This window comes from Brienomyrus brachyistius, chromosome 2, assembly GCF_023856365.1.
Source record: "Brienomyrus brachyistius isolate T26 chromosome 2, BBRACH_0.4, whole genome shotgun sequence".
Classification (NCBI taxonomy): Eukaryota; Metazoa; Chordata; class Actinopteri; order Osteoglossiformes; family Mormyridae; genus Brienomyrus; species Brienomyrus brachyistius.
In genome coordinates, this window is record NC_064534.1 from 29,371,123 (window position 1) to 29,392,470 (window position 21,348).

Below are 21,348 nucleotides of genomic sequence, written 5' to 3' on the forward strand. Positions count from 1 at the left end.
TACTCTGCTTGTACTCTGACCCATTTCCTGGTAACGTCACAGGCAAGAAGATGTCATCTTTACCAAACAAGGAGACACAGACCCGCATTCACATCTGCACTCTTTATGCACTAGCATTGCTTTGAACTCATAATACACACAGGTCACCTGATGACAGATGACACCATCAGTACAGCTATTTTAAGGACCCCTGTGACATATTGTTTTGTGTTACTTAGTGTCTTGAGTAATTTGAGTACTTGGTACGTGCTGAACGAGTGGCTCTCAGGAGATCAGCATGCCGAGGCCTGCGGTGGAATGGATGGATATTTGGATAGATGGAGACCGGCCAGTCTGCTTTGTACATTATGGTGGAATGGGGGGGGGGGTGGTTTTTCCATACTTTAACTCACACAAAAGCGCTGATCAGGCACATGTTCTCTCGATTTATGTCCTTTGCTGCTGCTCTTGCAGTTTCTCGGCTAAACATGATTATTTCACTCAAAATTACATAGCTCGGGAATCGATTTTGAACCAGTGCACAACTGGATTAATAATTTCCCTGAGCAACGGCTCAGTAAAAACCTCATTCAGCACAGCATAGCAGCAAACGCATCTCACTGAGTGGCATCTGAGCCAGTGCAGATATCAGGATTTGAAGGAGGTTTATTGTAGTCAGTTTGATGTTCGTTAACGGTATGCCTGAAGCCGTGCTCTTCCTCAGAGATTGCCTAGGCCTTGAATATAACTGGTAATACAGATACTCAAAGCGTTAGTTGCTTCCGTGAAAAATTCGACAAATTATTTACATTAATTGGGCAGATTGATGTAAGATATTGGATGCTGCCTAATGTTGTAATGATATTGGTGACAGTTGTGCTCATAACAAGAAATCTCTCTTTTGTCAAAGCCGAATAGACTGCCATTCTCTACTTTTCATCCATAGTGTAAGAAAAGCAACCATCTTCCAACTGTTTATCCTGTATCCTACTCAAGGTGGTTGGGAGGGGGGGGGGGCGGTATTCCAGACCCGAGACTAAACAGGGCACAAGGCAGGGGTCCATCAAGATGTCAGTCCATCAGAGGGTGCCATAAAGTGGGGGAGTTGCGGGGGGGGGGGGGGGTTTTAGCTTGTAGCATGATTCCTAGGGCCTCGGGGTGACAATGTCATTTTTGGTCTGGGTTGGGGGTCCAGTATGATAAGCTTTCATTGGACCCAAAATCTATATGGGCACCTCTGTGAACAGGAGGAAACCCTACTGATGCATCATACTTTCCAGTCGGTGATCCCTGGACTGTTTTTCCCATCAGCCATAAGCATGCATAATCTGACTGCATATTTAAAGGCCAGAAGAGGCTGATAAACCTCCACGCTCTAGTTCCACCAGAAAGCCCTGGATCATAATTATTTTTATCAGCAGACACCAATTTCTGGAGGGGCTCCAGTTTCATGCAGGGCACGTGCAGGGGGGCAGAGGTACGCAAAGGCGATTCACAGATCGTCCTCGTTCTGAAACTAGCCTCCTGGTGTGCCACCATGCATCGCTGCCTTTGGATCGAGGGGGCTGTTAAAAATTACACATGCTGCCAGCCCTGTCTGCTAGTGGTGGATGCAGAATTCCCTGAGGGCAGGTGATTCTGCTATCGTTTAATACTGTCTGGGGCTGCTTCTGGCTCATCCATATTTGTTAGCGCATTTAGCAACTGGCACATTAGTCTTTATTAGAGGGGGGCCCAGGAGAGAGTGGCTGGGCTGTTATTTGACAGGAAGGAATATGAAGCTGCAGCTCTTATCAGAAGCCGTGCCGAGGTGGCAGGGCGCATAATCGAGAACCTTGCAGACTGTCCGATGGAAGTGGCAGGGCTTAACGCAGGCCGCCTGGCCAGGTGCCAGCTCACGCCGACTGACACGTCTGCTGGGATAAGCCCCCACTGCAGAGCTCGGCCACACTGCTGCAGTCGGTGTTTCGCAACGTACCACACGCTTCGTCCCAGCTACTGCACTGCAGCCAGCTTCAACAAAGGAGCGTCTTCGTCCTGTCTTTCAGCTGAACTTGTATAGCGTCCAGCTTGTGGAATGCTTTGCAGTATGACATGCACTGCTGTTGTCTCCAACCCTGGTCCTGAGATCAGAATAATTCCCACGTTGGGCCTGAGGTTGGAGTAAAATTAAAGTAGGTTCATAGAAACTACTTCTGATGCATATTTAAAGACAAGAATATAGTTACCTTACATTATTCATTGCTAACCAGACACTCAAGCAAATTGCCAACTGTACAGTTCATTCATTTTTACTGACCTAAATCAGGTAAAGTACCTTGCACAATTATAAAAGTACCATGGCCTTATTTAGATTTGAGAACCTGAAACCATCTGGTTTTATTTCTGATGTCTTAGGTCTTGTGCCCTCTGCCTTCTAGTTGATTCATCTGTTTGACTTACTGAGTAACTAGTTAATTAATCAGTTCATCAGATACCTAATTAGTTGCATGGGGAAACATAATAGCAATGGGAGCAGTAGTGCCCAGAAATGTTTTCCTGCACACTGTCCATCTTGGATAAAGAAAATAAAATGCTGTTGGGTTGAAAAGGTGCCGAAAGATCATTGCCTGTCCAGTGGCTATAATAAACAACCTTTTACCCTCAGAAAGGCTCACCAAAGGATATTTTTAATGTACACTAATGATGCAATGTGTAAAAGCAATGTTTGATTTAGATGCGGTATTTGAAGTGTCTCCTGGCAATCTTAAGCCAGATATCACGCATTTCCTCCTGCTAAGATAGTGCGTTATCAGAGCCGGCATTGAGAAATTGTGACAGGTACAGGTTTTGTTATCCAGGTATGAGTTTTTGTTAAGGGTGTATGGCTATGGGATGACATTTTTCGGTGGAAAACATGATTGGAATTAGTCTGGTTTGTTTTTTGAATGCAGTGGATGGCTTGTGGAAGTTTTTAATGTGATGTAATATTTTCTCTCACCGTCAGAGTCCCTCAGTTGAGCCTTCACAGGCTAATTATTGTTCTGTGGTATTTCTTCATCAAATAAGAGTTGCTTCATATAGCTGCTGGTCTTTGCTTGAGTCATAGAAAACTTTTTCCACCCATGAGGCATATGTCTGTCTTGTGTTTTTTTAAACCCCTTGATCCTCTTGTAAACCGGTACACCAATTGGGTATAATTTATCACAACTTCCTGACTGCTCAGCATGTTCTGGGTAAAATTGTGGGCGGAAGATGGAGGAATGTTTCAGGATCATATTCTTTTTTTATAGCCTGCTGGTACTGATTATCTGTAAAATACCGTAGTAAAATGTAAAAGCCGTTATGGATTAAACTGTCTGCCGAACATTCTTGTGACAGAACACTGATAATAATAGTTCCATGAATTAATTACAAGTTTGTTGTTCCTATATGAGCAGAGCCTGCTCCAAATTTGGCAAACCAATAAGACCATCAGTATTAGTGGCTGTTGTTGCTTTAGCATATGGCTAAAAGCTGACTTCCTGTCTCTAACAGCCGGGACAAATGAAGATAAGCACATGTTTTCCTCTACAGAAACTAACATAAATGCACCGACAAATGGAGCCACTCACGTAAAACCCAAAATGATATGCTGCATTCATTGGACACACATCTGATTTCTGGTGTGTCGAATTGAATTATTTCCAGTTGTCAGTCAAGAGCCTGGCCATATTAATCAACGCTAGAGTGTTGTCAGAAAGGGGTGGAATTACTTAAACAATGAGGACAAAAATTAATAAAATGAGTAAAGTTTTTTTTAATATATAAAACAAATTGAAGACCAGATGACAACACTGAACCTGTTTTGAAATGTATTTGAATACACAGCATTTGAAATGTATTTTAAGTAATTTTTGGGAAACTAATGATGTCTAGGACATTCTTATAATGTGATGTCATTCACACAACCCCAGCTATGGCTCCCACCTCATTACCGAAATGCCTCCTCCTGACTGTAGGCTTGGATGTGTGGAGGTGGGACTTTTTGTGTTCAAGAAATGAGCCATATACACAAGGATTAGCCGTTGGTGTTTTTCCACTCAAGTACGTGTGTTTGTTTAGCAAAAGTCATGGTTACAGAAATGCTGAGCACTGTGAAGGTAATTCAGTGTCTTTGCGTCTTCCTCTTTCCCTAAGGGAAAGGACGGTTGCATGACGCATGACGAGATGATTCTGAAACGTCAATGCCGACACGTATCAGCACACAGGAATCAGACATTTGAGCTATTTTAATATCTGTTTTACATTGCTGTTGCCAATAGGGTGAAAATTGTCTGACTGCAGATAAAACTGACTGCGGTAGAAATCCATTCATCCATTTTCAGTTTTGCAGGGAGCCCCAGAGGCTGTTCCAAGTAGCAGAGGGCACAAGACAGTGATATACCTTGGATGGGATTGTGTGTGTGTGTTGTGTGTGTGTGTGTGTGTGTGGACTAGGTCTGTATTATATTGTGAGGATCAAATGTTGTCAGGTCCCCACAAAGATCCATGAATGCAATGAAAAAAGTAAAAATGCCAAAAGTCTTGTATTTTGTTTGGTTACTTATGGCTAAGGTTAGGGCTGGGTAGGGGTTAAGGGTGTCATGTTGGGATTAGAGTTAGCTCCATAGAAATTAATGGAGAGTCCCCACAAAGATATAATTATAAACCTCTGTGTGTGTGTGTGTGCGTGTGTGCGTGCATGCGGTCTGCTGGGTATGTGTTAATGGGGGGAAATGCAGCTGATGAAAGACCCCCATACACTATACATATACTATATGTGTGTGTGTGTGTATATATATATATATATATATATATATATATATATAGTAATTCTCAAGTGACAAGTCATTTGTTTCACAAACCCTTATGTAACTCAAAATTTACACTACTTGAGAGCTGCCGGTATATAAATACATTATAGACGCAATGGAAGATGGACAGTCTGTAGGAGATCAAACCTCGTTTCAAGAATTAGTTACTTCACCAACTCCATGCTGTAAATAACACAGAAGGTCTCTGGTTCAACACTGGCTTGTCTATATTTGGGTCTATATCTGTCTATATTTGTTTTTGAATTTAATCACATTTAATGTCTTTTATGACCTATACCATCGTCCATAATCTGACTGATCAGCACCAAGCTGGTGTTTTTCAGTGATGCACATGTGCATTATGTTTCTTGCTGCAGGATCTCACATTCCAATGAAATCTACAAATAATAAAACATAGTTTTATTTTATCCTTACTTCCCCATTATTGGCAGACCTTTATGAAGCAGATCACGCACCCAGAGAGTTTACGACTGACACACCAAGCAGGCAAACATTTGTTCTTGTTTACATTTCATTATGTTTATGTGTTTAGGTGTCTGGACTGCCCTGAGGTCACTGTCTACGTAACAGTGGCTGTACTGCACCTAGGGCTGGGAGAAAAATAAATAAATTCAGGGGCCGTGCTTGCTGGCCATGATGGAAAACTGGCAACACCCTTAGTCACAGGCTAGAAGACTCTTATCAGCACTAGTCAGGATCCAGTATCACCAAGTCATCTACACACCAAGGTTATTCTGATAGTGATGGGACAGACAAAGGGAGTCACCCACCTGATGTGGCATGTCACCTGGATACATCCCATAATGATCAGCCTGATTAGGGTAAAAGCTCTTTTCCAGTAGCTGTAGACGTGGCTCTGGAAGTTCTGTTTAAGTCCCAGAGGATAGGTTTAAATTACTAGGGGTTGGGGCAAAAATGATCAAAGTTTAAAAACATACAGGTGATGAGATTTTCATAGTTACCACAGGTTATCTATTATATGTGGCAGAGCTCCTGGGATGGAGAGTTGTATTTATAGAAAGAATATAAAAAATAAATTGCACAGATGCAAAGTAAAATTAAATAAAACTGAATTTATTGAGGGCGTCTTTAATTAGCGTCATACATCCTGTGGCTTTTTATCCTTTGGATAATCCGAATCATCTGTGCTTGCTGGTGTCTGCACTTCTCGGCCATGAGAAGTACATCCATTACCTCAGACTGCATCCTCATGCCACAGCAGCAGCTGAGCAAAGGTCGATTAACGCAAGGCTGCCGATGACAGGCTCAGTCTAAGCTGGGTGAATGGCAAAGTATTATACACATATTAACTTTGTTTTAAATCACTGGTCTCCTGCCATGAGCATTTGCATTAAACTGATTTTATAATTACACAGGCAGTGATAAAATAATAAGAAAAATAGCCTATCAATTAATTTCACAGCCAATTAAATAATATTGTGAAACTGTAACAGTACTTAAATGCTTTTTCTTTTTTTAAATTCAGTTCAGTCTAACCACCAGGACCTTGTGCGGCTGCACATTACCTAGACATAAATAATATCTCAGGCCACATCAAGATCTTATCAAAACAGACCTTTCCTGTTGAACAGCGCGGTCATTGTGTCCGGTGGGGAGGGGACAGGGGATGTCACAGGCCAGCTGGACAATAAATAAATAAAAATAAAGTCCCATTTCTCACTTGACGGAAAGAACAATAACATATTTTGATAGTGGTAACGTAAACTGCATGACCTTTCCTTGGTGTTCGGAGTCAAGGCCAGTACAAAGCCATGTCCCTCAATGGGAGGAAGTTACGCTGTTATTAAATGGCTCCAGACAGAGTGCAATTCAGGGCTGGGAATGTGGGGGGAAATACGGCTTCATTTTTAAGCTTTTACATTTACACCCCCCTTTCCAAAAAAGTTGGCAATGTAAATAAAAACAGAATGTAATGAACATAAACATAATATTTAACATATGAACATAAACCCATATTTAATTGAAGAAAGACAACACATCAAATGTTGATATAAGAAATGTTATTGTTTCATGAGAAGTATACGCTCAATTTGAATTTGATGCCAGAAAATAATTTCAAAAATTTGGGACAGGGGCATGTTTACCACTGTGTTGCATCACCTCCACTGTTCTCACTCTATAAACATTTGGGAACTGAGGGGAGCAGTTGCTGAAAGAGAGGAGAGCAGTTTTTGAATGTGAAATGTGGTCCCATTCTTGCCTGATAGAGTTTTTCAACTGCTCAACAGTTCAGGCTCTCCTTTGTCATAGTTTTCATTTCATGATGCACCAAATGTTTTCAATGAGTGACGAGTCTGGACTGCAGACAAGCCTGTCTAACGCCTGGGCTCTTCTACTACGGAGCCTTCAGGACGGCAGCCTGTGTTGCTCTAAAACCTGTATGTATCAATCAGCATTAATGGTGTCTTCCCAAATGTGCTCAAAATGGCTTTGAACAGTCCCTCTCCTCTTTAGCCCAGCCAACGCGGCTTACATTATTTACAAAAAGAGTTTGAAATTTTCATTTGTTGAAATACTGGCCAGTTTTCCATTTTGCCTTAGTCCATCTTAAATGAACTCGGCCCAGAGAAATCAGCAGCATTTCTGGATCATGTTTAGATATGATTTATTTTTTGCATGGTAGAGTTTCATCCTGCATTTGTGGATGCAGCAACGAACAGTGGTTTTCGGAAATGTTCCTCAGCTCTTGCAGTGATTTCCACCATAGAATCATGTCTGTTTTTAATGCAGTGCTGCCTGATGACCCGAAAATCATGACTATCCAGTACTGGTTTTTAGTCTTGTCCCTTGCATTCAGAGATTTCTCCAGATTCTCAGAATCGTCTAATGATATTATATACCGCAGATGATGAAATTCTTAGATTTGTTGCAATATTACATTGAATATTATTCTTAGGCATTATTCTTATATATGTTGCATGTATGACAGGCTTTATATATTTTTATTGACTGTCTTTTAATAAGTCTCAATGTAATTTGAACATGGGTTCGTACTAATGAGCTACAGTTTTCTTCACCACAAAATGAGCTAAAAAAAAATGAGCTGACACAAGGAAATGATAACTGTTCATTTATTTTTTCCCCTTTCCTTTCTTCTAGGTAAGTACATCCCACGTACATTGCTGTGGTGTGAATGGATGGATTTGTTTCTGCTGAGGAGTAATTGTTGACTATGGGTAAGGTGCATTTTCTTCTTTCTCTGGAACTGGGTTGCAGTCCAACCAAGTACACAGACATACTGCAGTATGGATAGAAACTTTGAGCAGAAAACCCAACTGACATTTCCATGTGAAAGTGTTTGGATACACGAAAAACAGTGTTGGCCCTTTCAGGTCCAGACAACCAACCAGTTGAGCATAAAGAGTTACAGTCACAGAGTAGTCAACTGGTTGGTAGAAACAAAATCTGGTTCTGTATTTATAGCTTCTAGGCCTGAAATGTTCAGCACTGCCAAAAAGCCATTATCAGATACATGCAATGTGAAGTCAGATGTCTCCAAATTGCTGTTGACATTTTTATTGGAATCAGGCACTTGTCGGCTAGTTTTAGTCAGAGGTCCTTATATATGCTGGAGACACCGGGAGCCGGCACAGTTCCCAAAAAGTACAGTTTCATTTCACAGCGTAAAATAAAAATTGGAAGTTAGCCCACGAAGAAAAAACAACACTCAAATAATGTTAATAAACTGAAACTTCAGCACCAAATAACCCTGCATGATAAGTGCGTAGACCGGTGTCTGTGAAGGACATTCTTTACCAGGGCTGATTACTCAACCTCCTTTTGTTTTTCTTTGGCCCCAGCTCACTTGGCCAATTTTGGAGGCCGTTCGTTTTAAACGGTGCAGTCTTGTGTTCATTAATTGAAAGTGCGTCGCATGGAGCTGGACGTTTGCAGAGAGAGGGGCGACCGCGATATCCTACCCTGTGGCCCTGAATGGATCTCCCACTGACTGACAGTCATTGAGAGTCTGGGGCTGTCTGTGGGGCTTCAGGTTCAAGCCCCTGGGTGGATTCTGTTGTTCAGCTGAGTGCTCCATTCATCAGAAATGTGCCCTACAAATGTGTAAATAGCTATGCAGTTATATTTAGCAGAGTTTTTTTTCTCCATATTTTTGCTTCCATTGCAAGATGAGAGTCTGCAGCTGATGGGTGGTAATCATTAATTGTGTACCATTATGAGAAACTTTACCAGTGACCTTTTATTTTAGAAAATGGCAGTAAAAAAAAAAGCCAGCTGTAGAGGTAACCCGACCTGGGAGAGTGTTTTGCAGCATCACAGTTGCTACAGAGCAGCACATAACTGATGCGTCAGAAGTCTGGATGGTTGGTAGTATCTGGCGACACTGCTGTTGCATGATGAATGAGTAATCCTTCTCATGGCAAGCTGCAGCTCTGCTCCAATGAACAATGTACCAATTCATCGACACTACGTGTCAGAGGCAGGATTGCATTTTGGCCGCTACGACAGGCCATTGGTGTATATGTTTAAATTTTCTGTCATGACGAGGAATAGTGTTGAAGGACTTTTTGCTCTGTATGTATTCACCCATACACTAGCACTTACACAAAAGGTGTATTTATGAGTCTGAGCATGTTGCTCTTGATGGAGCTGCTTCTGGGCCTTTGATGGATAGGCTGTCTGCCTTCATGACTTGCAGTAGAAATGCTGTTAAATTCACTCCCAAGTCACAGCACAGGTGTTTCCTAGTCGCTGATTGATTTTGTTTTTTTTTTTAATGAATATATTACAACATGTAATTAATCAACTCAGGTTTTAATTTAACAGAATTAAGAAATAAAACATACCTGACTAATTTTTTGACCGCTTGTCCAAAGTTATACCTGGGAGACTGCTCTGTGGATAAAGGTAATGAGGTCATTTTCCCTTCACTGGTTTGACAAAGAAAATGAGAGGCATGGGCCCAGCACAGCAGTCCTGGGGATGCTCACATTGTCCTATGACGGTGAAGGCGATTTCTCCCAGATCCCGGCTCTCCTGGTCGCTTCTGCACCAGCCCTTTGTCACAAAGCCACTCCCTCCTCTCCCCCTGCCATGATGTCCCTGACGTCACCAGAGAGTTTCAAAGGGGATTATGGCCAACACCAAACGCTTAATCCTGTTACATTACCGTCGCGCTCTTACAGTCTCCGCGCATCACTCCTTCGTCACGGCCGATGTCCTGCTTCCCTTCATGGTCCTGCGGCTATTGGGAGGCTTTGTATGTGCCGGGCGCTTTCCGGAAGATGACAGCACAAAGGCTCTAGGGAAGTAAAATTAAAAAATAAATGCAAATGAGGTCTGCTTGATGTTTGGAAACCCTTAGGGTCAGACCGGGGGGTGTGAGTGTGGGCCAGGCATTGTGTGTAGCTGAAAAATGTCCTTCCACATTTATCGAAGGTGCAATTTTTTTTTTTTTTTAAAAAAAGCTAATTTCTTTATTAATGTGTATGACTTTGGGAGTAATCCAGAAAAAAGAAGTATGCCTATATCTATATCTATGCTCCTATGTGTGACCACACAGAGACCTTGCTTAATTTGAGCTCAAGTATTAAATATACATAACTGGTACAAGAATTCAGTCTGAGGTTAATTGATTGTTCAGGCAGTCATTTAAAGAATGCCCAAGTAAAACAAAGACGATAACATGATACGTAAGACAACCACGTCAAAAAATACACAAAGGACAACGATGCGGGAATGGTGTTTGTGACAGAAGCAGACAGTTCTTGGGAGGTATGATGCACTCGGGGTTTCGTCACGACGTGGAGAGGATGCGTGACCCTGTTAACTGTGTGTTATCTGCGGTTCTCAGATGGCTGAGATTATAATGCCATGTTCACAAGCTACCCAGCTCTACTGGCAGGGCAGAGAACACATCAGTGAGATGTGAAGGCAGAGCAGAGCATTGAGCACCCAGTAGATGTAAATGTATATTATATAACTGTCCAGGATTTATCTCTGAAATAGGCAAACTGAAACTACATAAAGCGAAGCAAAAGCTACGCCACTAATGTACAATAAGAAAACAAGAAAATAGATGTTCTTGAGTGGAGCACTCAATCAAGTCCTGACTTGAATCCCATGTAAAGTCCATGGAAAGATTTCAAAATCTGCTCTAAATAATCCCTGTGCGGCTCGAGAGCTCTTAGGCATGCCTGCCAATGGGAATATGCAGAAATGAGACTAAATCTATTGAATCAATTGCTGGAACTTCTACTGAATTTTCAATCTGAGTGTATGCTGGTTTTCTCAGCACTGAGTGAGGAGTGAGGAGCACATGCACGGACTCTGAGTTAGAATGCTTGAATATATTGAAGAGTGTAAGTCTTCTAACATCCATGTGATTCCAATCTGTTACTTGAAAATCCAGAAATGATAAAAGACAGGACCAATGGACTTGTGGGCTAGGGTGTAGTTAGGCATAGAGACCGTTTTAATGGTAGTAGCGATTCTATTTTTAACATGGAGGACAGAGGTTGTATACAGAAGGGGTGGAGCGAGATGGAGGCTCCACTGTTTGTTTTTCCACCATGGGATGTTGTCACACGAAGCATGTGCCCCTAATACTGGTACATCAGCGGAAACAGTGGCGCCGGAGTCTTCTGGGACGCCAGCGCTACACTGGTGCGTCCGCGGGCCGGCGGCTCTGTGCCTCCACCCGTTTTCCTGTAGTGTACACAAAAGCTACCGTTTACTTTCCGGTTCGCTCAGTTGGAAACCAATGTCCTGTACATTTATGGGTCACATGCCGCTGGAGATCTTTTTGAGAAATGTCTGTGTCGTCCCACTCTGGCATTTGTTAAGACTAGTTATCTTCATTTTTGGCCAATAAAAATAACAAAGAAGTCTAAACAAGCAGAAAAATAAGCGTGTGATTCGACAGTGTTTAATGACCTCGACATGGTGTGTGTGCGTGTGTGTGTGTGTGTGTGTGGGTTTGCATAGATCACATTTGCGGACCAACCTGAAACTTCCTTACTTTTGGAGACATTTTTCAGGTCGCCATTTGGATACCTCAGTTTTATAAAAATTTTAGAATGCCATAAGTATTGTATTTTGTTTGGTTACTTTTGGTTAAGGTTAGGGCTGGGTAGGGGTTAAGGCTGTCATTAATAGGATTAGGGTTATTCCTATAGAAATGAGTCCCCACAAAGATATGAGTACAGGTCTGTGTGTGTATGTGTGTGTGCATGTGTGTGTGTTTTAATTTCCGATTAATAGTAGTAGTAGTGTATTGTTTGAGAATCGCTACTGATTTTGATTTCTGTTCATTCTTTTTGTAAACAATAAGATAGAAGTCTAACACTCCTTCAGCAACCATATGTTCGTATTCTATCAGATTTTTTTTTTTTTGTTCCATTTCAGCCACACAGACAGTGTCCTTCTTTAGCCTCGTAGTTCCTTTCCAGGGCCTCTTACGCTGTTTATAGTTTAACACCTCGTACATCTTGTACCCCACACAAACACTGTTCCTGAAGGACCTTAGGTTAAGTACCTCTCCAAGGAGCGACAACATGCAGGATGTCTTTCCTGTGAGATTGACAAAGTACCCCAAGACTCCACAATGCTTGGTTCTGCCATAAAGCGCGAGAAACAAGGAGATTTCAGCTTTTTTTTTTTTTTTCCCTGAAGCTTATTGTCAACCAGTTATCTGGGCTGTGTTAACCACCCGCTCATCAAACGAGCATCTTGAGAAGACGCTTTTTGGGAAATGACAGGCAGTGTTTGGAGAGGTAGGGCGAGGCCCCTCAAGATAGAAAAAGCAGAGCGTGTTAGTTTTTGGGACAATAACTAAAACAACATAATTAAGGACTTTGCCAGAAACTGGGGAGGGATGGATAAGTTGCAGTGGGAGGAGGCAAACAGACAGTTACTGGGAAAAGATGGCAGTACCGCTCTCTAACTTGTGCGCTGAATACACTGATTGCATGGCAGTTGGTTAAAGAACCTAGAACTCATCGTTCGCCGGGTGGTGACATGTTCTGCGCCAAAGCAAACCATGCATTTGAATGTGGTGAAGATGTTTAATCGTCTCATCTGCACATTCTGTAGCCTTTTTCTGTACGGTCATTGTAGTGGGATATTTTAGTTCTCCTGTATGCCTGTGTCCGTAGAGGAGCTGGCAATGTCAGGGTATCTGGCCAGAACCACATGAAATGCTTCTGTTTCAGCAGAGCTGGAGGGTCATCCTGGGATGAAGCCTTAAGGAAGACCGCACCTCTGCCACACAGTGGGGGGGTGGGTGCGTCTGGGCTGCTTACAGAAGGGGGCGTGACCCCGCCAGAGCTCTAATTAATTCTCCAAAGATTTCTCTTGTTAGCACTGGCGTCCTGCCTGGCCGACGTGCCAGACTGAGCTGCGGCTGCCAGTCGGCACCAGGCTCCCGGGTGCGGCTGACGTCACGAGGGTCGGCGCGCGAGGGCTCTGTCATCAATCTGCCGCCTCGCTGATTTTACACGCAGCCTGCCTTTAAAAAGGCGGCCATTCTCATGCGGAATGGCGGGCCGTCAGTGTGAAGCCTGCCAGGGATGATGCAGTGGCTTGTTGGGGTGTCTGATCCGGCAGAGACGTCGCGTCGCGTTTTTTGGGATTCGTCTGCTTCACGGTGGCAGAGTTCCAGGCTGCGATGGCAGTAGTTTCCTACCACACAAATTGCCCTTAATGCTGCAATGTTGAGGTTAAAAACACAGAGCATTCTGCCTGTGATAAATATAAATGACGGATGGTGCCTTATTGCAAATACTTTTCAGGGCTTTAGCCTGCTGTTTGACAAAATGCATAACGATGTCCCTTTGATTTATGGCCCAGGCTGTATCACCTGGCCCATAGCTTCCGGGACCCAGATGGATTAGCGGTTTGGAAAATGGATGGATGGTTATATAAACTGGGATGGTCTTGGTCATGTAACTGGGAAACATGACATGTTTTTGTTGCATGTGTTTGTTTGGAGGATGCTGTAAGTGTCCATGATGATACCCATCTATGGGTGACCTAGGTGGGCTGCTACCTGAAGTCTTTGTGGCTGAAAGAAAGCAGATTTAGACTTTTCTCATATATGTGAAGTAAGGGACTCGGTTCTTTAAGGATATCAGCAAATAGCCGTGGGGTGTGGGTCTTAGTGATGTCAGATATATTTTTCTTGTATGGTAATTTAGTTGACATTGTTTATCTGACATTGTTTCTGGGCTTAATAATCATGCATATGGTTAAATAACATGTTCTTGTAACCTGAAGGTTATTGGTTTAAGTCTAGAGGGCGAGAGCCTTGAGTACAATGCAGAATTACTACTGTAAAATATCCAGCCGTATTTTTAGGCTATATGTGAGACTTATTGGATAAAAGTGTAAGCGAAGCTATTAAATATAATTGTATTATAGATATAGATAGCTTTACTCAGGCTCATTAATTTACTCGTGCTAGAGAAGATATGTAAATAATCCTGACTGTGTTATAGAGGTCTTCCATCTAGACCAGTTCCCTGCAGATGTATATTTGCGTTCGCATGCTTTAGCCAGGACTTATTTACTTTTGAATACCAGTGGTTTGGGTGCAATTCCGCAGTCAGGTTCTGTGGTTTATAGTTTTATGATGATTCCCACCCCAATGCCATTTTCATGTTAGCTTCCATGTACAAGGACTGGTTAAGAAACTGCAAAACCAGCAGCGTGTTATAAATACATATGGTTGCCTATGATTTGGTGTTGGCGCGATCCTAAAATAAACGTGGATGGATGAAAGATCCCGTCGTCACTCCTCCAACGTTACTGAGACGCTGCTGGCCAGCTCCCAGGACTCCCTAAAACTGCCACGAGAAGGAAACCTTTTGACACTTTTTCTGTCAATACCCGCATCATCAGCCGTGGAAACTGGTCCGAGGTCTGGACATGATACTGACCGGCGTGACCGAAGGCATGCAGTCACCACAGCAACAGGACAACGCTGTCAGCATAGGGTCGTGTTGGGCTTTTGAGCAAGGAAGCCCAAGGGAAATTCAGGAAAGAAGGCAGGCTCTGAGATGGGATTCCAGAAACAAAGTGCTTTGTGACACCTAGATAATATTTACAATTTTCTCATTTGATTGGGGACAGCCAGCATTTCTTACACCCTATTCTTGACCCCACCCTCCATTTTCCATTGGCTCGCTGAGAGTTCTAATTTGGTTGCCTCTCTGAACGTCTTTGCATCTCATTTGTTACCTATGCTTCCTTGTTCAATAAGAGGCAGTTAGGGGAGTACATCCAAATAAGGCGCAAACTGGCTCTATATATGTGTATTGATTTCCCTCTAGTGGACATCCATGAAATTACATCCTAAAGCTACCATGCACCCATCCATCCCTACATCCATCAATTTCCATAAATCTCATCTGGTTCAGGGTCGCAGTGAGCCTGGAGCTCATCCCAGGAATCATAGGGACGCCTTTGACAATATTCCATAAAGCTATTCTGCCCATGTTATACACACACTCAACTCGCCTATGCTTTCTCCAATATACATAGGAATTTATAATCCGTTTATGTGTAACAGTGTAAGTGACAGTAGCAGCACAGCATAGCAGTGGCAGATTGGGCTTTCTCACGTCGCATGCGGTCCCCTCTGCTACTCCACTGTTGTTCAGCACCGCAGCAGGCGGCTCAGACTTCAGTTCGGCAGACATATGTGCATCTCAGTCTTTCCCTAGACGTCTGGCCCTGACTACTGCTCCGGTAGGTGCTGGCAGTGATATGAGAAATTAAGCCTGAAAATTGAAAATTGAAAGTGGTGGGAATGCTGTGTGCCATTATTCTGCCTGAATCAACGCAATGGGAGCCAAAATGATGTCGTCTTTTTTTTTTTTAGTTTGCTACTGCACTGTTACTACCCTGCTGACTCAGGGTCAGCCTACCGTTCTGGCAACATAGGTAATCGGCATGGAGCACAAAAGAATGAGTGAAAAAAATCTGAAGAAATACCTCTTTTTGCATTCCTTGACATTACAGTTAGGTCTGTTTACACTGGTTCTAATATTTCACTGCTTCTCTGGTAAGACAGACTCAAGGTAACTAGTTAGCAGCCAGTTACCCTGTGCTACTAAAATAGTTTTAATATAAATTGATTGACAAATTTTGTTTTCTGCTGCCATGGTGGGGTGGCAAGGGGGCTAACGGGCACTCACCAAATCTAGCTTGGGGCGTCAGAATGTCCAGAGTTACGATATTGCTGGTTGCTTGGTGGGTCCAAGCAACTGAGGAGGTGGGGCCAAGACATCTGATTGGTTGGTCAATCAGTCAATCACTTTTCCTTCTGCCCTTCTGCCCACTCAAAAAACATTTTTGAGTAAAACTCCCATAAGCATAAAAGGTCAGCAATCTCCATTATTAATATGAGTGGTTCTGTTTCTTTGATTTTTTTTTTTTGTTTTTAATAAACCTGAGGCTGTTTTGAGATCGTCTGCTGAAGTCAGACATCGTCTATGAATTTAGGATGATGATGGTCCTGAGAAATGGTGTCTCTGATTTTCCATAAGCCACTGTTATTAGACACCGGCAGAGTTCAGAAAAACATACTTTCCATTTACAGTAGCAGAGCTGTTTTATTTCCTGATCATGCATTGCGACTCAGTGAGGATGATAAAGGGTTTGTTTGTCATGTTCCCTACAGTAAAACCTGGGGACCTGTTGTGAAAATCCTTTAAATATATCTTTAAATCCTTTCATCAAACCACACCCGAAACCCTGCAGTTTTTCAATACAGATGCAGGTAAACTAATATGTCTGGTTAATATTATACCTGAACGCCTAAAAAACAAACTATATGGGCAGTGAGGAATTTGGGGGAAAAAAGCCACAATATTGTCTGCAGCCAAGCAAGGTGGAAAAGGCATGAATATGTATTTCTGTTTTACTGGGTGTCAGTGCTGTGCTGGTCTTTTTTGCTTAGCAACAAAAGAGAGGCTTTTCTGATTGGCTGAAGAGGTAGAGGGCTTTACTGAGCTCATACACCTGGAAACCAATCAGCTTGTAAATTCTGCTGTCAATAGAGCCTTTATGTACACAAGCTGGAGTTTCTTTTCACTGTTAGATAAAAAAAAATAAAAATGGTTAATTGGAATGGTAATTATATGCTGCGTGAGTTCATTTATGCTCTTCTCTTTGATTCAATATTCCTACTTGTGCAATATTGTCTGGGTGAGACCAAAGATCTTTTTCTTGGGTGTCGAGGATCACCCAATTTAATGCAAATGAGAGATCTGATATGGAAATTCTGTCTGTTTTCCAGACCCTATAGCTCCCATTGAGAAAAGGAATTGCCAGTGTGGGCAGTGGAAACAACATGTGCCCTTCTCTGCTGCCCTCTAGTGGAACTAAAAGCTCAAATACCGAAAATGCATTTGCGTCTCCCAAAACCAACAAAGGCTGTTTTAGACTTACAAAAACAAAAACACAGAAGGTATTCTTCCTTCAGATGCAGCAAGAGGCACTGGAGTGCACTTACCTCAGTAACAATGCAAAGCATTTCCATGGTTGCTTTATGAGTTTAGTTTTGCATTTGTTATTTATATCATGGTCTTTCCAGAATGCTTCATACACATCCATCTTCTGACTGGGTGGGGCGAGTCTGTTCCAGGCAGCATGGGGCACAAGGCTGTGGTTCAGCCTGGATGGAAAGCAGTCCGTCACATGGAGATTACCTGCATAGTTTAGCTGCATTTCAATTACTTCCGAGGTTGGAAGTCTGAGCTGGAAATTACATCACTCTTGACTTAACTGCGTTCCAGTACAACTAGTAACCATTTAGTTAGCCATTTAGCGATACCAGTTCTAGCCAAGTTCATTGTTAGCTGTTGTTAGCAATACCAGTTCATAACAATGCATTACGTGGTATTTTGCACATAAAAACACTATGGCAACATGTCCACAGACAGATGTTGGATGACACTGGGTGTATGACGATTTAATGAGACACATAATATGTAAGTGCTTATGAACAGAATATAACTACAGCTTTCATGTTTTCACTTCTGTTGATGATGGGCTCAGCCATCTTGAATTTTGAGCTCGGGATTGTAGAGGTTCCTCCAAATTTCCAAGTTGGAATTCTGACTTCAGGGCTTCAGTTGACTTCCCAGCTCAAATAGAACGCAGTATAAATATCATGCAAAGAGTGGATGTGAGATTCAAACCCCCCAGCCCTGAAGGTGTGAACCATAACCAGGATTACCAGTAGGAAAATGGATGGATAGAACTATTATTACAGTATTCTGCACAAGTAATCAAAAACGTACCATGTGAAAACGACAGTATATAAAAGAAAAACAATATAGTGTGAAATGTTAATTAGCAATTAGCCTGTTGCCATCCATGTTTTTAACCATCTGGTACCTCAGATACTCTGATTCTTTTCACACATATTTTTCTCAGCACTTTAGAAGGTGTAAGAAAAATTTAAGTCAACGTTCATATCAGCTTAATCAAAAGTGATACATAACAAAAAAAATTACAATAAAAACACCGGAAGGCAATAAGCCTCTGTGTATTAACACTCATTTCCATAAAGATAAACGTGCATTAATGAATGTTCTGTTGCCCCAAACAGGCAGCAGAGAGGCTTGGAGATCTGAACTGCCATGGCAATAAAGCTCTTTGAAATGAGTGCAAACATAGAGATAAGAGCCTGCTTTCTCACAGCATGACCATGTCCACTGGAGATTTCAGTTATCTCAGACGACTGTGGATATATGGTTATTTAGATTGCCGGAGACAACTGGTGATGGGTGATAGCAAGGTTAGGGAAGACTTTCCATAAGCATAAAGATAGGAAAAGGTCTCACGATAGGGAGTTGCAAGTTTCGAAGAATTATATTGTCTGTCCAACAGAAATCTGTCTACTCCTGTACTCCTTATTTCATCTATCCACCTCCCTCCATCTCTGATGGTATCTTCCCAGTTTTTCCTCACTCTCTCTCTCTCTCTCTCTCTCTCTCACTCTCTCTCTCTCTCTCTCTCTCAACACCCCTCCCTCTAGCTGTGGGTCTTTTGCCTCAAACTTCATTTCCTGTGTTGGTGTGGCTCAAAATAGCACACGTGAGCTGCAGACGGACGTGGAGCCCTCCCATAAGTGTGCGTGCGCGCGGCTGCCTCCACCGTGTGAACAGACCATGAGCCTGCCGGCCAATTCGGAGTTCCTCTCTCTGGAGAGGATTGCCCGGTACCGCCATGCCTATAACAGGGGCTCACCCTATGCCACCCACAAGCCCATCGATATTAAACCCAGGAGAAAATGGTAATGTTTCTAACTGGAATTCAATCTTCTTTTGAAGTGCGTGTGTTACGTTACTGGAGTAGCAGGTCAGTTTGGTAACATTGACAGTTCGTTCCCTGCTGTTTTCTTGAATGATCTATAAAAAATTGTATGGAATCATGCATTGACACGAACTGTAGCACGCATGCAAATATATGTGTCTGTTCCTGTGGGGTTAACACATGAGGATAAATTAAAGTCTGATTTTACCAGCGTAAACATACCTTTGTCTACAGTTAGAATGTAAAACTTAAGGATGCTGTGATCAAACAGTTAGAACTTCACTCTCCTGGGGAACCTCCATTCACTGGTGCATGTTTGAGCCGTATAATATACTGTGTACTGGCACAAGAGTGATCCATATTATATACTGTGCACTGGCACAAGAGTGATCCGTATTATATACTGTGTACTGGCACAAGAGTGATCCGTATTGTATACTGTGCACTGGCACAAGAGTGATCCGTATTATATACTGTGCACTAGCACAAGAGTGATCCGTATTATATACTGTGTACTGGCACAAGAGTGATCCGTATTATATACTGTGCACTGGCACAAAAGTGATCCGTATTATATACTGTGTACTGGCACAAGAGTGATCCGTATTGTATACTGTGCACTGGCACAAGAGTGATCCGTATTGTATACTGTGTACTGGCACAAGAGTGATCCGTATTGTATACTGTGTACTGGCACAAGAGTGATCCGTATTATATACTGTGTACTGGCACAAGAGTGATCTGTATTATATACTGTGTACTGGCACAAGAGTGATTCCTATTATATACTGTGTACTGGCACAAGAGTGATCCGTATTATATACTGTGTACTGGCACAAGAGTGATCCGTATTATATACTGTGTACTGGCACAAGAGTGATTCCTATTATATACTGTGTACTGGCACAAGAGTGATCCGTATTATATACTGTGCACTGGCACAAGAGTGATCCGTATTGTAAACTGTGCACTGGCACAAGAGTGATCCGTATTATGTACTGTGTACTGGCAAAAGAGTGATCCATATTGTATACTGTGTACTGGCACAAGAGTGATCCATATTATATACTGTGTACTGGCACAAAAGTGATCCGTATTATATACTGTGTACTGGCACAAGAGTGATCCGTATTGTATACTGTGCACTGGCACAAGAGTGATCCGTATTATATACTGTGTACTGGCACAAGAGTGATCCGTATTATATACTGTGTACTGGCACAAAAGTGATCCGTATTATATACTGTGTACTGGCACAAGAGTGATCCGTATTGTATACTGTGCACTGGCACAAGAGTGATCCGTATTATATACTGTGTACTGGCACAAGAGTGATCCGTATTATATACTGTGTACTGGCACAAGAGTGATCCGTATTATATACTGTGCACTGGCACAAAAGTGATCCGTATTATATACTGTGCACTGGCACAAGAGTGATCCGTATTATATACTGTGTACTGGCACAAGAGTGATTCCTATTATATACTGTGTACTGGCACAAGAGTGATCCGTATTATATACTGTGCACTGGCACAAGAGTGATCCGTATTGTAAACTGTGCACTGGCACAAGAGTGATCCGTATTATGTACTGTGTACTGGCAAAAGAGTGATCCATATTGTATACTGTGTACTGGCACAAGAGTGATCCATATTATATACTGTGTACTGGCACAAAAGTGATCCGTATTATATACTGTGTACTGGCACAAGAGTGATCCGTATTGTATACTGTGCACTGGCACAAGAGTGATCCGTATTATATACTGTGTACTGGCACAAGAGTGATCCGTATTATATACTGTGTACTGGCACAAGAGTGATCCGTATTATATACTGTGCACTGGCACAAAAGTGATCCGTATTATATACTGTGCACTGGCACAAGAGTGATCCGTATTATATACTGTGTACTGGCACAAGAGTGATCCGTATTATATACTGTGTACTGGCACAAGAGTGATCCGTATTATATACTGTGTACTGGCACAAGAGTGATTCCTGTTATATACTGTGTACTGGCACAAGAGTGATCCGTATTATATACTGTGCACTGGCACAAGAGTGATCCGTATTATATACTGTGTACTGGCACAAGAGTGATCCGTATTATATACTGTGTACTGGCACAAGAGTGATCCGTATTGTATACTGTGCACTGGCACAAGAGTGATCCGTATTGTATACTGTACAGCCATAGAGTTGTGAGCGATGGAAGCTTTCCAAAG

General features: G+C 42.3%; 1 protein-coding gene across 11 annotated transcripts in view; it reads left to right on the forward strand.

Annotated features, from left to right (window-relative positions):
- pde4d (phosphodiesterase 4D, cAMP-specific) overlaps positions 1-21,348 on the forward strand; it is a 295,289-nt gene that overhangs the window by 220,611 nt on the left and 53,330 nt on the right. Inside the window, exon 1 of one of the 11 annotated variants that reach the window (XM_049003784.1) lies at positions 18,959-19,098. The exons of the other annotated variants lie outside the window; for them this stretch is intronic. Coding sequence (XP_048859741.1) covers positions 18,974-19,098 — 125 coding nt within the window. The 5' untranslated portion in view covers positions 18,959-18,973. Of the gene's footprint in view, positions 1-18,958; positions 19,099-21,348 lie in introns of those variants that run through there. 11 annotated transcript variants of the gene reach the window in all.